This window comes from Diadema antillarum, unplaced genomic scaffold (assembly GCF_040938485.1).
Source record: "Diadema antillarum isolate AM-2024a unplaced genomic scaffold, OU_Dant_1.0 seq00000643_RagTag, whole genome shotgun sequence".
Classification (NCBI taxonomy): domain Eukaryota; kingdom Metazoa; phylum Echinodermata; class Echinoidea; order Diadematoida; family Diadematidae; genus Diadema; species Diadema antillarum.
The window spans coordinates 615,306-631,018 of NW_027271557.1; the positions used below are offsets into that span (position 1 = coordinate 615,306).

At 37.9% G+C, this 15,713-nt stretch overlaps 1 protein-coding gene across 1 annotated transcript in view; it reads left to right on the plus strand.

Moving 5' to 3' along the window:
• Positions 1-584: 584 nt before the first annotated feature.
• Positions 585-15,713, plus strand: part of LOC139736384 (uncharacterized) — a 47,943-nt gene continuing 32,814 nt past the window's right edge. The window contains exon 1 of the mRNA XM_071647138.1: positions 585-690. Coding sequence (XP_071503239.1) covers positions 618-690 — 73 coding nt within the window. The 5' untranslated portion in view covers positions 585-617. The remainder of the gene's footprint in view (positions 691-15,713) is intronic.

The following is a 15,713-nucleotide window of genomic DNA, read 5'->3' on the forward strand; positions in this document are numbered from 1 at the left end:
GAAGAAGGAAAAAAAAAAGAGATTGGGCGAAAGAGACGAACAGACCGAAATAAAGACCCACTCTGCCTCAATGCCTTTTAGGAGTGCGCGCGCGAACGCGCTACTGAGTCGAGTGTGTCGACTGCTTATCATTGCAGCTGAGCTCCAAATTTTCTAACGCAGTCTCCGCTGGAAGCGATCCCTGGAATCACAGTTATGGTCTACACTTTCACGGTGCGGACGTTGGCTGATAAGCGTGACATCCCTACAGTGTTTCTGAGCGAGATACTTTTTTTTTTCCTTTTGCTCGCTTGAGTTAACGATTCCATCGACGACTCGTGATCGGAAGCCTATGCAAATCGTTCATATAACTCGCGAAGAACGAATGATACAAGCGAATATTTTTGTACAACACAACTTGTAGCGCGTTCGTCACGTAATCATCACAACTTGCCAAGTTTCTCATTTTCATTTGTTGTCAGGGACATCCTGCAGCTGTGCCGCGTTCAAGGTACATCAGTGGAGTAGTAGTCCTGCCCATTTCATTTTCTTCTGCTGCTCCTGCGTGATATCATAGAAGTTGATTCGTTGAACTCTCGACCTCGAGCTTTATCAAGAACGGCGAGTTAGGGAGCAGTATGCGAGTTTTCACGCTTTGTTCTGGGCTGCTGGTTGTACTGCTGCTCGATGGATGGCTGACAGTCGCTCAAGGTTGGTTGGAATTCATCTTGTATAATATAATACAGCCTGTATTATTGATATCATTTTGATCATTATCACCATTGTTATTATAATGATGATGATTATTGTCATCATCATCATCATCATCAATATTTTTGCTATTATCACCACTATCATCATTCTCGAATCCTTTATCATGATGGTGAGTATTGTTAAATACTCGCAACCACACTCCTATTAGGTACCATATTCATATTCATATCCATATTCACCACTATCATCATTCTCGAATCCTTTATCATGATGGTGAGTATTGTTAAATACTCGCAACCACACTCCTATCAGGTACCATATTCGAGAACTGAATCGCATCGCCATTCGTTCTTCCCAAGAACTGTAAGGAACTGAAATTCCCTGTCGTCAGAAATTGTTTCAGCGCCATCTGTGGGATCATTTCGAAACCGTCTAACGGTTGATCACAGTGGCTAGTATTTTCGTCAAATTTTCTATGTGCTTGTAAATATCTGTAAATAAATTGTATTATAATGTAAATAGCACCAGTCTGCAAGAATCTTCAGTCTATTGAAGGAGGCAGACTTAATCAGAAGAAGAAGAAGAAATTTTGTCTTATATCATCATCATTACATCCATATGTCTTAATTAAGGTGTTTGTACGTGCGTGAGTACGCGCGCGCGCGCGCGCGCGCGTGTGTGTGTGCATGTCTGTCATAGCTGGATGTCGTCTTTCTTCTTCTTCTTCTTCTTCTGATTAAGTCTGCCTCCTTCAATAGACTGTTGAGATTCTTGCAGACTGGTGCTATTTACATTATAATACAATTTATTTACAGATATTTACAAGCACATAGAAAATTTGACGAAAATACTAGCCACTGTGATCAACCGTTAGACGGTTTCGAAATGATCCCACAGATGGCGCTGAAACAATTTCTGACGACAGGGAATTCCAGTTCCTTACAGTTCTTGGGAAGAACGAATGGCGATGCGATTCAGTTCTCGAATATGGTACCTGATAGGAGTGTGGTTGCGAGGCTCTCGTTAACTGAGTAGCCTGTTTGATGATATAGTCCTGTGCTGAAAGAGGAGTGAGATTATTGTGTATTTTGTACATCATAATTAGCCTGTCATTTTCTCTGCGCTGTTCCAGAGTGGTCCAATTAAGTTCTTGTAGCATTTTGGTGACACTCGAGGTGTTATGGTAGCGATTTAAAGTGAATCGCGCAGCTCTTCTCTGGACCATTTGTTCAAGTTTAAGACGATTGCATGCCAGCGATGGCTGTATATCGTATCTCATAATTTTATGTACTTAATAAATTGTTGTAATTACATGTATGAAGGCATATAATACGCAATTAAATTCTTGTCTATATTCATATAGTCATATGTGTATTGGATGAATGAGTGTGCGAAAGTAAATACGGCATGCTAATATCAAAATGCATCTCTCTTTTTTTGAAATCGAATTCTCGCTCTAGTCTATCAATCTCTTTCTACAGGGGCGGGATTCTTTCATTTCCCAAGGTCATAATTCTGTTAGCATTGTGTTGAACAGCAACGCGACTACAATGTTACTTACAGAAAAAAAAAATGAATCTTGCCATATGAATGGCATCGTTAAATGGACTGTACAGTACTGGTTGAGGTGAGGGATTCATGTTTTGAACATTCCTAAGTGAGATAATGAGAAACCCCTGAAATATGAAAGAGCATATAATTTTAAGAAGGATTCAACGTTTATTTGATGGAATTTGGTTTTCAAATGGCTGAGATATCCAAAAAAGTGATAATAACAAAAGGCGACAGGCCACAACCTTATTAGGTTCTTTTTCTTTCACCTTGTTTTTGGATATCTCAGCCATTTCAAAACCGATTTTCATCAAATAAACTTTTGATACCCCTTAGAATTGAATGTTCTTTGACATCTCATAGAGTGGTTTCTGAATATCTCGCAAAACGTTAAAAGCTAAATCCTCGCCTCAACCAGAACTGTACACACCCTTTAAAGTCAGACTCCAAAAACATTTTTCCCCGTTATCCTCATAACTTTTTGCATTTCTCCATATGCTGTATACAAAAGGCGAAGAGCCATAAATTAAACAATCATGCATAGAAATCTAACCTATAGCTCGCGGCAGTCTTCGGGCTTTCCTTGGTGAAGAACATGAGCTAGTTGCGGGTTCTCGGAATTGTCTAGCGCGATACATTGTTCACACAAGTCACAACTCCACCCCTACGTCGTAGTCTTTGAGTCTGTATTTTTGTCTATTAACTTTAACTCCATAACATTCGTCACGAATAATGACTTCCGTGTGGATCTAGCCTTGAATTGATACGGTACCACTCTGTGCGCGTGTTCGTCCACTGGCCAAGATAACGGCCATGAGTCAGGGGGAAGCCCCACGATAGTACGACAATTTGATAAGTGGGTCTGAAAAGAGGATATTGTGTATGTGTCCTCTCTTCAGGGAATGGAGGAATCGAGAATTATTACGAATGGATTACAAGATGAAGTAATGACGTGTTCAGGAATTGCCAAACGTTGGAGAGACATGTATACAAAGTAGGGGCCTACATGTTCCGCGAAAGGTAGCGACCGAGTAACTTAGCAAGACTTGTCAAAACCCTGGCAGATTTGAGACAGCGACGCTTTCGTCTTCCAAGAAAATGTCTGAATTCAGAGAGACATATCTAAGACCCTGCTCTGCAAATGCGTCATTTTTGATGACGCATCCTTTTATGCACTTTGTTTTTAACCCATCGGGACCTCGTGGAAATTTGCTGAAGAAATGTACATGATAACATTCGTTTGATACCTCGCAAGTTTTCATTATTATCATAGAATGGAGGAAAATTGAAATAATGGGAACAACCAAACAATACTAGTATTTATACATGTATAGCGCCTTTTCTACACAGACTCAATTCATTACTTCTGTTACCATAGTAAAAGTATATCAAAATAGAAACATCCAATACGGGCCCTACTTTAGACAGAATCTCGTACAGTGAATTATCAATGCAAAGGGGAGCAATGAGCTCAATGAATTTAGAGTCTTGTGATGATAATCGTGCGAGCGGAATAAATAAATGTTTATGGCAAAATACAATAAAAATAAAGCAAAACAAACAAACAATTTAAGAAAATTTGTTTATTCTTCTTCATGGAGTACTGGCAATGAATAGTAAAAATAAAAAAGTAGATCGAAATGAAAGATACTGTACAAACCAAACACATTTGATTTTGGCGACTTTGTGCATCAATAAATAAGTCTGCAGTTTTGTGCCGATTTCTCGTGAGCGAACCCGCAGATCCTGTGTAGGGTAAATGACAATGCAAGCTGCTCAGCGCCTAAGCATTCATACCTGCTTTAAAGGGACTGTACGGTACTGGTTGAGGCGGGGATTCATGTTTTGAACATCCCTAGGTGAGATAATGAGAAACCTCTTATGAAAAATGAAAGAGCATGTAATTTTAAGAAGGATTCAACGTTTATTTGATGAAAATTGATTTTCAAATGGCTGAGATATCAAAAAATGATAATAATAAAAGGCAACAGGCTACGCCCACTGTACACACCCTTTAATTTACATTACAGCACACACACATACACATACACACGCACACACATACACACACACCCAAGGACACGCTGACAACAATTTGTTGCAACTGATCAGAAACAAAATGTTGACTATTGCAGTACCCAGGCTTGCCATCGCCGCACATGATTTTTCCCCGAAATTAACTCCACAAAGTGTAGAATGATTTGATACATCGACTCATAAATAATAGAGAAGATGGGCCCTAATATGGGAAAGTTGTCTTGTTAGTTTCATGAGTAGAACATCGGCAGGTAAATCATGTTGATTAAGAAGTTACTTGAAATTTCTGTGAACGAATGTTAGAAGCTGGATGAATAATTTCATTTCATTTTCAATAAATTTCAGCATATTGTTTATTATTATTTTTAGCACAACACGAATGCATGGGGACTATGAAGACAGTATATATAACTAGTCGTGGAAGACAGTTGGTCTACATAGATATTTCAAGCGGTACATCAAAATAATAATATGCTTTTCTCTTTTTTAATCCAACTTTTTTTTTTCAATCATCTCGGCTGGACCGCTTCAATACATGCGCTGCGCCGAATTCGTTTGCCAGTTTACAAGGGTGCTGAAAATTATTTCTTTTATTCCCCCTGCCAACATCATACCATACTATACCCAGATCACCTTTCTTATCAAAACACTTACCAATGTCTGGGAATCAAGTTTACATCACCATGCATGCATTGTCCCTTTGTAACAAGCAGGCCTCGACATTGCTCGAGCTATAGCGTTCTGATTTTATGCATCATGAAATCTAGGATGCGACGGTCATGGACCCTGAAACAGGGCTGGAGTCATTTTAGTATGTGATAGTCTTTTGTATCACACAATGATGGAAGAGGATACTTGATAATCTAAGAACAATGTTTCGGTTTTCTTTTGTCTAATGATGACGATTAGTGATAGCCTGCCTTCCAGTCGTTTGCTTGACTGATTGTGGTATATAATCGCATTTTTACCATGCCATGCTGTAAGTACACTCTCAATTGGAGCAATACAGCGCCTCCGAGTGTGTTGCAAAGACTAAGAATTTAATCCGCCGAATTGGGGCAGATTCGCGTTGATCGATGTGGGAACCACGATTAGAATGGGAAGCTGGTACGCAGGGGACTGCAGGTTATCAGCTGGACAAAGACCTCAGTGGACAGTGACCTCGTTATTGACCATGCACCCAATCCTGGATACGTGTTCTCACACCACAAAGTAGGTCGAAGGAGTTATGCCGTTCGAAAACTCATCGCCAAACCATGGAGTCTGTCTGGCACAATATGTATATCTTTTCGTTATAACTCCGAGGAAGCCTCCATATGGTTCATTATTATCTTCATTTTTATTTTGAATGCACTATGCGATCATAATATGATTACGATTGTGATTATGCCACCACTCTGTACAGCAACGTATGGTATTCTGTATCTTTTTTTATTTTATTTTTTTTACGAGGGAACGGAACGATATCGAATAGAAGAGATTATAAACTAAAGAGCAAGCCCTTTAACTGCGAAACGTAAGAATCAACGTTATACAAAAATCCCGTCATGCAAGGTCACATAAAGCATTCACGAGATCGAAATTATGAAAAAGAATTCAAACCTATCGTAAAGAGGCCCACGCAGGGCATGGAGCATAGAATGTTACCATGGCAGGCAGAGATCCATTAGAGACAGGTTGCAGTGTTAATAATTGATTTGTTTCACGTAACGCATTTGTGATACCCGTATCACAAACACACACGAAAGTCAACATTATAATAGACCTGCCAAGGGAACAGTAATGAACGTGCACTCCCCTTACCATTAGGCCCATTATGTATCGCTGTGTTACTCTCAAAAGAAGCATAAACACTCATTAATGACATTAATCCTTTGTACGCCAATAAATCTATATGTAAGATTTTCACACAAGGATTTTAAGCATATGGTACCATCATGAAATTCAAGTGGCACGTTGAGAGTTAACAGAGATAACAAAGATACATCGACATTTGAAGCGCAGACATAATGTAACAGCAATGCATTGTAACAGGAAAAAGCACAACATATTTAGCCACGAGCACACTATCTACATGTATAGTCGAGAAAAAAACTTTTTAGACCTGGAAACATTTTAAGGACAAGGTTTGTTTGTTGTTGTTGTTGTTGTTGTTGTTGTTGTTGTTTTGTTGTTGGTGTTGTTGTTGGTGTTGTTGAGTCGTGTTCTAGAAGGGTATTGGAGTATATTTAGCGTGGTTGCCTTTCAGTTTTTTTGTTTTTTTTTTATACAGGTAGATATAAAAACGTTGTACTTAAAACTTTTCCACATCATTTACATGGTCAATGACATCGTCTACTGGACTAATAGCGGGTTAGGAGTATTATACAGCATCCACACGCAAAAGAATGTAAGACAAACTGAAAAATGTACCACTTTGGATCATGTTCCCTTTTCTTTTCTGTTTTTTGATGATGGAAATAAATAAATCATTGAATAAAATTGAATTGAATTTAATTGAATTGAAAAGAATAATATAACACCAATTCTCCCCCATAATATTATGAGCGAAGATTCTCTCTTATGACAGTTTCTCAGTTTAGGATTTCTATGACTATGATTTCCATAATGTAGACATAGGAGCATTAATGAGAATTTGAAAGACTGTTCCACATTCCACATAAATCGTTAATAAGTATTTAGTCATCGCATCGGTACTCTCTAAAAAAATCGAGTGAAAATTTTCACTCTTGAAGGAGTGAATACAAAACAGAGTGAATTTAGAGTGAAATTGGAGTGAATTCAGAGTGAAAATGTTCATTTTCACTCGTTTTGGAGTGACCTCAGGAATCACTCGAAGATTTTAGAGTGATCCCTGAGGTCACTCCAAAACGAGTGAAAATGAACTTTTTTACTCGCAATTCACTCCAATATCACTCTAAATTCACTCTTTTTTGCATTCACTCCTTCAAGAGTGAATATTTTCACTCGAATTTTTTGAGAGAGTATGCTATCACATTCAGTTGGCCAAAAACATAGTCTCATTGACAGGCCTTGTTAGGGCCTATAGATCTCTCGAATGATCAACATCATTATTGTCTGTATTAATCACACTCGCAGCTATTGTTAAAAAAACATTAGCATTCGACGGAGAGTAACAAAACATTTGCTTGCATTAGTATAATTATGAGTATTGGGTCTCTTTTATACCACGCTCGCTTCTTGACAAAAATTAATTACAAGAGCAATCCGTGATGAGGCAACCTTCCAAGGTGCGCGCACACAATACAGAATTTTTGGTCGTCGTACTCCAACATTATCAGCACGAAGGTGTGAACTTTCATTGTGAACACAATTAGCTTAATTTCCTTTCCTGAATGAAAGATCGTCAAATAGAAACCCCTGATAAGAAGTCATGTTGAGTCAGTATGTTCGTATACATGCAGAGTACGGGAAATGCAGCCGACCAGAATGGACGCACGCTCAGTATCGGATATAGTTCAGCAGGACAAGTTTGATCGGCAAAATGCTCTGGGAACAAAAAAAAAAATCATCTGTCTTTACAAGGGCTTCGCGCTGATAAATAATGGTTGAGCTCTAAATGATGGACAATAATTTTACAAAGGGAAATCCTTGCTATTTTCTTCTTCAATGCTTTTCAAATAGTAAATCGATTCGAAACAATGAGAGAGAAGGTAACATTATTCAGCAAAGATATCACACCTTTCCCTTTAGCCATTAAGTCTTATATTAGTCATTCACAGAGTGAAATTTTGGACATGTTTGATACGAACGGTGTCTATATAATCGGGCACATACCTTGTATTTTTTTTTTCTTTTTTTAATCGTCGTATGACAAAGTGCGTTCACCTTTACTGATAAAGTCTGGCATACGAAACGTTTTTTCCACCCTTTGTCGAATAGGCAAATCGCAGTGAGCCTCATTGTATACAAGTAAATGTCTATACAATGTATCGGGTGTTCCTGTGTGTATGTGTGTGTGTCCTCATTGTGTGCTCCAATTGCTATTTTTTAGTAACCGATGATAGTACCCCAGATCTCTATACAAGCTTGGCTATACTTTTCAAGAACTATGATTTTATCCAAGTTGTTTTAACATAAGTTTTGCACTTACTGAATATTTTCTTATGCTTTTGAAATAGTCATAATAATGTTTTGTATTATAACTATATTTGTGAATGATTGTATTTGAAAGAATCTGTGATATTGGATGTTACATTTGAATTGAATTGAATTGAATTGAATTGAACTGAATTGAATTGAATTAAATTGAACTTAACTGAGGTTACTGAACTGAACTGAATTGAATTGAATTGAATTGAACTGAATTGAACTGAATTGAATTGAACTTAATTGAATGGAAATGAATTGAATTGAATTGGACTGAATTGAATTGATTTGGATTGAATTGAACTGAATTGAAGCGGGGCAATCGCTGACGGTCTGTTAACGGTCGCCCCGTCACTGTGCAGTCATGCTAATCTGTAAACATTAAACTGCACATTACTTGAATATGCGAATAATTTTTACACAGCAATAGCTATATAATGTACTCTTAAATGAATCCCACAAGGATTGGAACAATCATCCCCAACATCCCCACTGATTCCCGCTGATCAGTTACTAGCCATCCCCTTTAAAGTATCAGGATTGTGAATGGATAATTATACATCGTAAACATTTACGAAATGTATGCACTTTATCACACTTCATGATACTTTTATTGCGTATATTCTCGAAAATCATAATAGAATAATAATTGTGTAATGTATGATTTGTATGTTGTTACGATTTTCTTTTGAAAGAATGGAAATAAATCTCAATTAAACTGAACTGAGAGGAAGTTACCATGAATCCATCCGGACTAAACATGAAATATAAACTGAAGTATGCAAATCGTAAACACAAGACACATGGATGAAAAATTTTACATTTTGAGTCATCATCCCGAAACATGTAACTTATAACAATTGCATTACATTGCTATCAGAGTTAAGGACACGGGTTATCTGATGGACAGGGACGATGTTACAATTCTTGAGAGTAGAACTACATGTAAATACTCTGAGAGTCATATTCCCCATTGGGCTACGTGACATTGAATAATCAAATGAGATATCTTTCGCTGCTGTTGTCGTTGTTTTCCTACATTCCTTGATGTCTGTTGTCTTGACAACTTATTTTGTTGTGTCATGCTGTCCTGGGAAAAAAAAAAACCCGCAATAAACTTCGATGAAAGGAAGGGATCCCAGGAAGGTTTCGTAGGAATCCCAGATGTCCTCGACTGAAACTTCCCTCTCACTGTAATTATTATAAATACTATTACCAGTTAAATACCGGATGTGGTATAGGAAGGTGTTTTCGAGGAAATATCACCTGCATGACACGGATGTGGTTATGTGGGGCAGTGCACATGTGGCAAGATATTTTTTCTTCTTTCATGACTGCTTGTTGTACTCTGCCCTATTCGATTCAATTCGCGAGATAATTGATATTTGATAATTCTAACATACGATCTCCTCAAGTGTTGATTTTGCATACATGCAGGCTCGTACTCAAATCTGTCTTTTGTGTTCTCTGGAGACCGTCGTGAAATAAGCAAACACCAGGAAAAAAAAACTAGCCACGACAATTCGTAGAAATTGAAATATAGAGAAACAGTATCAACATAGTCAGAACCAAAGTACAGATGACTCGCCTTGCTTCATCAGATAGCGACATAAGGTTCAGGTTTTAATGGCATTTACTCCCTACAAACGTGAATACAAGTACAAGTAATATGCGATCAATGTGGAAATGCTGGGCGCATATCTCTAGAAGAACTAAAAATTTGTGACTAGTGTGCCTTAACATAATCATAATGAGCATGAAATTCCATATCATACTGTCCACAGGGTGCTGTTCGTTATTCCGAAGGTTCGCTATTCCGAGGGTTCGTTATTCCGAAGGGTCGTTAATCCGAAACACGCGAATTCCCTATACCTAGAGGTTCGTTAATCCGAAAATGAAAAGGGTTCGTTAATCCGAAAATTTGTGGCGTTATTCCGAAGGTTCGTAATTCCGAAGATAGGTTAATCCAAAAATAAAATTCGGAACAATGAACCGTCGGAATAACGAATCTTAGGAATAAAGAGCCTTCGGAATAACGAACCTTTGGAATAACGAGCTGTAACCCTGTCCACATATAGGGCCTACCTGTATTTTTTTTTTCTTATTTCTTCTGTCTCTTGAATCATAAACATAATTATTCTCATTATCTTCCGAAAGCGCCTCGGTCAGATGCCCATGAAAAGGTTTCCTTTCGCACAAGATTTTTTTCTTTTTTTTTTAAGAAGAAGACTAATTGATAAGTTTTCTCAATACAAAACTATGATCGATCGTCATTATTTTTTCTCATTAGACTACATGACACTGAATAATCGAGTAAGATGTTTGTTGCAGTTGCTGGCGCTGTTGTTCTACAGTGATAGCAATAATGATACCAGCGAACTCTTGTTAATCAAGTTAATTGGACAGGACATTAACGATCACTTCGTTCGAAATTGAATTGCACGTTACATCCGATATTACCCGTATTCTCAATGGGTATACAATCCTCTTTCGTCTACTCTGATAAGCAATTACGAGAAGATGAGTAATGATGATTGAAATAATAAATGACCACTAATGCTATTTGAAAATGAACGACATCATGATTTATAGACTATGACTCCACGCGACAGAACTTGCATTATATTACATGAGCATCTCAGTCAACAGATTACTATACGAGCCCGCGACTTTCTATTGTGTTTCTCTATTTTCTCCCCAATACACAAACATTATAGACACAGACACACACTCATACATAATATACGCACAGAAATGTCCTCTCTCCCTCTCTCTCTCTCTCTCCCTCTCTCCGTCTCTCTCTCTCTCTCTCTCTCTCTCTCTCTGTCCCTCTCTCTTTTTCACGAAGTGTACTTAAAGGGTGTGTACAGTTCTGGTCGAGGTGAGGGTTTAGCTTTTAACATTTTGTGAGATTTTCAGAAACCACTCCATGAGATGTCAAAGAGCATGCAATTCTAAGGGGTATCAAAAGTTTATTTGATGAAAATCGGTTTTGAAATGGCTGAGATATCCAAAAACAAGATGAAACAAAGAGATCCTAATAAAAGGCATGGCCTGTCGCCTTTTATTATTATCACTTTTTTATATCTCAGCCATTTAAAAACCAATTTTCATCAAATAAACGTGGAATCCTTCTTAAAATTACACGCCTTTTCATATTTCATGAGAGGTTTCTCATTATCTCGCTTAGGAATATTCAAAACAGGAATTCCCACCTCAACCAGTACTTACAGTCCCTGAAAGGTGCGCGCGACTCTGAAAAGAGTTATATCTCCCTATGCCTTCTGATCGAGTAAATAACCCAAAATTCTATTGGATGACCCGGGGCAACCTACGTCATCAATTCTTTTCTTTTTTATAGTTTATATTGTTTTGCTTTGATTCGTCTTTTGGGCTCGTTTTTCCTTTCTCCATGGAAATTTACCAACATCACTCTGTCACTCTGAGTTTAGTGTGATAAACTGACATGATAATAAAAATGATTATTGTGTAACTAAGGATGAGGAGATATCTATACTTACCCTCTCCCTGGACTATACCTGTCGCCTCTTATGTGTGTGTGTGTGTGTGTGTGTGAGAAAGCATGTAAGTTTCTTTGCATGTGTTATGTCGTCCAGCTTTCATATCACCCAAGCCTAAATATTCGACCAATTTCTGTAAAGGAATGTGGTTACATTATTGGGTAATATATTAAGACTTACTTTTGAGGCTATACATTCTGGGAAAAGAATATAACTGAATTAGGACAACAGACTACTTGCAATAACAAGCGTTGTGTAGGAATTCGTCATCACAATTGTTGCTGAACTTTCGTTTTTACACCATCTCTTATGACTACTATAAAACCACAAACTATCTCAAAATAACTACATGTATATTGTTATAGAATAGTATATCATTCACTCATTATTTACCTACACTGCAAAAAATGCGGTGTTAAAAGTGTAACACCAACCGGGTGTCAAACTGTGGGTGTTAAATTTGGTGTTAAATTGACACAATTTGACACCCTTCGGTGTTAATTTAACACCAACATTCTCTCATTCATTGGGTGTTAGATTCTCGGTGTTAAAATGACACCCAAGTGGTGTTATAGTTTTGTCATGAAAAGGGGGTTTTCATTAATAACACCGTATCGGTGTTAGTTGTCCACCAGAGAAAGTCACGTGTTCGCAGTCCGATGATCTCATTGGTTACACATGCCAATGCCTGAAATTTGTTGCTGTGGCGCGGAGTCGTCAACGTCTGTCATCGCGATAGTCAGGTTTTCGATGTCGCCTGGGGCTAAAAATGACATTAAATCTATGATGGTGACTTTGCTAAGTCTGTCAACGGGGATAAATATCTTTTAAGGTAATTATTTCCTGTACCAGTTATTTTCTTTCATAAACGATGTGCATGATTTTCACGGATTTCATCGCATATTATAGACAACTTTGTCTTTGCACGCACGTAATACTATAGTATACTATGTAGCGCAGCATACTAAGTACATGTAGCCTATAGTGTTTGCCATACATAATAGGCCATAACACCAACGCGCTGTGCACAGCGGTGCATTGAGTCCGAATTTCGCTGAGGGTTCCTTTGTCCAATAATTGCATTTTAAAAATATCATCAAATTTTAAATATAAAAGGTTCCGTGGCATTTTGTATTGTTATTGATGTAGTTTTCTTACCTCTGAGGCTCTGGTGCGGATCTTTGTTAGCGCGCAAATCATTACCCGCTACTGACGTGCACGAAGACGAAGTTCGAACAATGTTTGTGTGTACATGTTCGTAGGTATACTGGTAGGCTGGTAGGCCCCTAGGCCTACTATATTTTTTGTAGGGCCTACTGTAACTGTTCTAGGTCCAAACTGTTAGGTGTGAATTAGTACTAGGTACTAGTAGCAAATATCGCTCTAAAAAGAGCGTAAATACCCGATTTAAGGGGCTGGGTGGGGGGTTCTCCCGACCCGATTTTTGTTTATCACAACAGGTTACGTGATGTTTTCAGTAGTTACAGTGTACACGTAGGAACGTAGGGGCCTATATAGGATGCTAGTGTTTGCGTGTGGATCTTACGTTAGAATCTACTAACTAGTTTCTAATATGAGTACTACTATTTATGAGTTTGCTAACCGCTTACAAATTTACATTATATAAGAATATGCTCTTATAAAGTTGATGACGTCACATGCATGTAAAACCGGTATTTCCACCGAGTCCATGTTAAGACTCTAGACTCTAGATCTAATTGTAAGGTGCGAGTTCAAGGGTAGCGAGAAACAGAATCACAGCCCATCTCTGGCAGTTGTTCTCTGTCTGAGAACTGATCCTAAATTTCACAAATGAGTCAAAATGGAATACATGTATCATCTACGTCAAGTACGTCTACTTTGATGGTAGTATTTGTTGAAATAATCTCTTGAAAAAAAAAAATCCCTTCTGGAATATGCCTCTTCCCCATACTTATGTTATTGCCACACTTAATGATATTGGCAATAGTGCACTTGAGAATCTTGCAAATGACAGAATTGCAAAAAGACCTTTTATTATCTATCTAAAAAACCTTGAAAATGAGAGTAGATCAATTGCAAAATGGCATTTGATTTTTCCATTTCTCCTCAAATAATATTTGCATAAATGTACACTGCATAAAGATGATGAATACCTGGAAGCAGGATATTATTGCCCCCCCCCCCCCCTGGTGGCTAATTAAAACGAACTTGAAATTATGAGCATATCTCAAGTAGGTATATAATAGAATCACCGACTGAATTAATCTGAAGCCACCTGAACAAAACCCTTTGTTTTCTGCAGTTCTGATCAAATCTTTCATGCACACAAGATAAATCTGTTTCATGCACTTGTATACAGTAAATACACTAGTGCAGTTATGTGGATGTTCAGTACTTTGAGTCCTAAGCCAGTGCATCACACCTTGCGCACCAGTTTGACAGTTTGTGGACTTGTAGCCACTTGATAATTATGTATGTTCATGGTCCTTACACTTGCAGGTTGAACAGTACTTCTCACTCCTTCTCCCAGGCAACGATGCCAAGCTTTTTTGAGCAGTGGCCAGTTTTTGGTGGAAGGTCTTGTCAAGCTAGCAAGAGGAAAGCCTTCAGAAACCACAGTCAAGCTGTTGAGATTGCTGGGAGAACACATGCGGAAAACTGATGTGGATTCATGAGACTTGGAGCAATCATCAAATAGTGTACCACCAGACCTGGTAGCAGTCAGGGTATGCACAATACTATAGGTTTTGAAAGCCCCTTTTTTATGTTCTAGATGTCTATCCATCCAATATCGTTTCTTGTGTATCATGCCGCAAGTTGAAAACAATCATCTGTGAATGAAACTTGGTAAGGCTATGTAAATCCAGGGGGCGTTCCACAAAACTTGTCATTGGTGACAACTGTTATAAGTAGCTGAAATCTTTGCATCTGACAATACATTTTATCAAACGTTTCCCTGGAGTCGATAAGGGTCATGAGGTCAATAATCAAGGGTCAGGAGCCCTTCATTATGAAAAAAAATGCAGGAAATATCTTGTGACTTTGATTTTTCAAAGGCAGATGAATGGATTTCACCAAACTCAATTGTAATATAAAAGTTCACAGTCACAAATCAATATGTAATGTAATTTTGTTATTTTGGAGATGCTGATGAAATAAAGAAGAGTTTTTTTTTTCTTGTTTTTTTTTAAAGAAGTCACACAACAACCCATGGGTTCATCCTACTTGAAGGATCATATGTTTTACTTAATGCTCCCTGATTATGCAGTGCAATTCACTGATAATTTCTGTTGATACCTGGATACTTTGTTAATGAGTCGTAGAATATATTGTATATAACATGCATTTCTTACAACACAGCATAGAATGTAAGTAACCTGCAAATCCTTCTTGTACTCTATCTGCTTCCACCTGTGAACCAGGGCGCAAGGATTGTGCAAGATTGCTGTGCTTTGGCTATAGACTACCTTATCCGATTTCAAAAGGTAAGTCTACATGACTATAAGGTTTGTTCAAATATGATGCGACAAACCCCCTGACATTTTTAGTGTTCAGATATGGTGCGCCGAACCACGCCACTTTCATTATGTTTATGAATGCACATGACTCAAAAAAAAAATAAGATAAAGATAAACTCATGACATTGTATCTTCACTTACTTTTGAGCTTGATTGCACCATAACTTCTTGCCACTGTGTGGCAAAATATATTCCTCTTGCCTCAGTGTTTTTGTTTTGTTTTGTTGCATTTTGATCTGTTTATTTGTTTTTTACCATCTCATATCGCATTGATTTGTGCACTAAAATGTTGCCGGAGTTT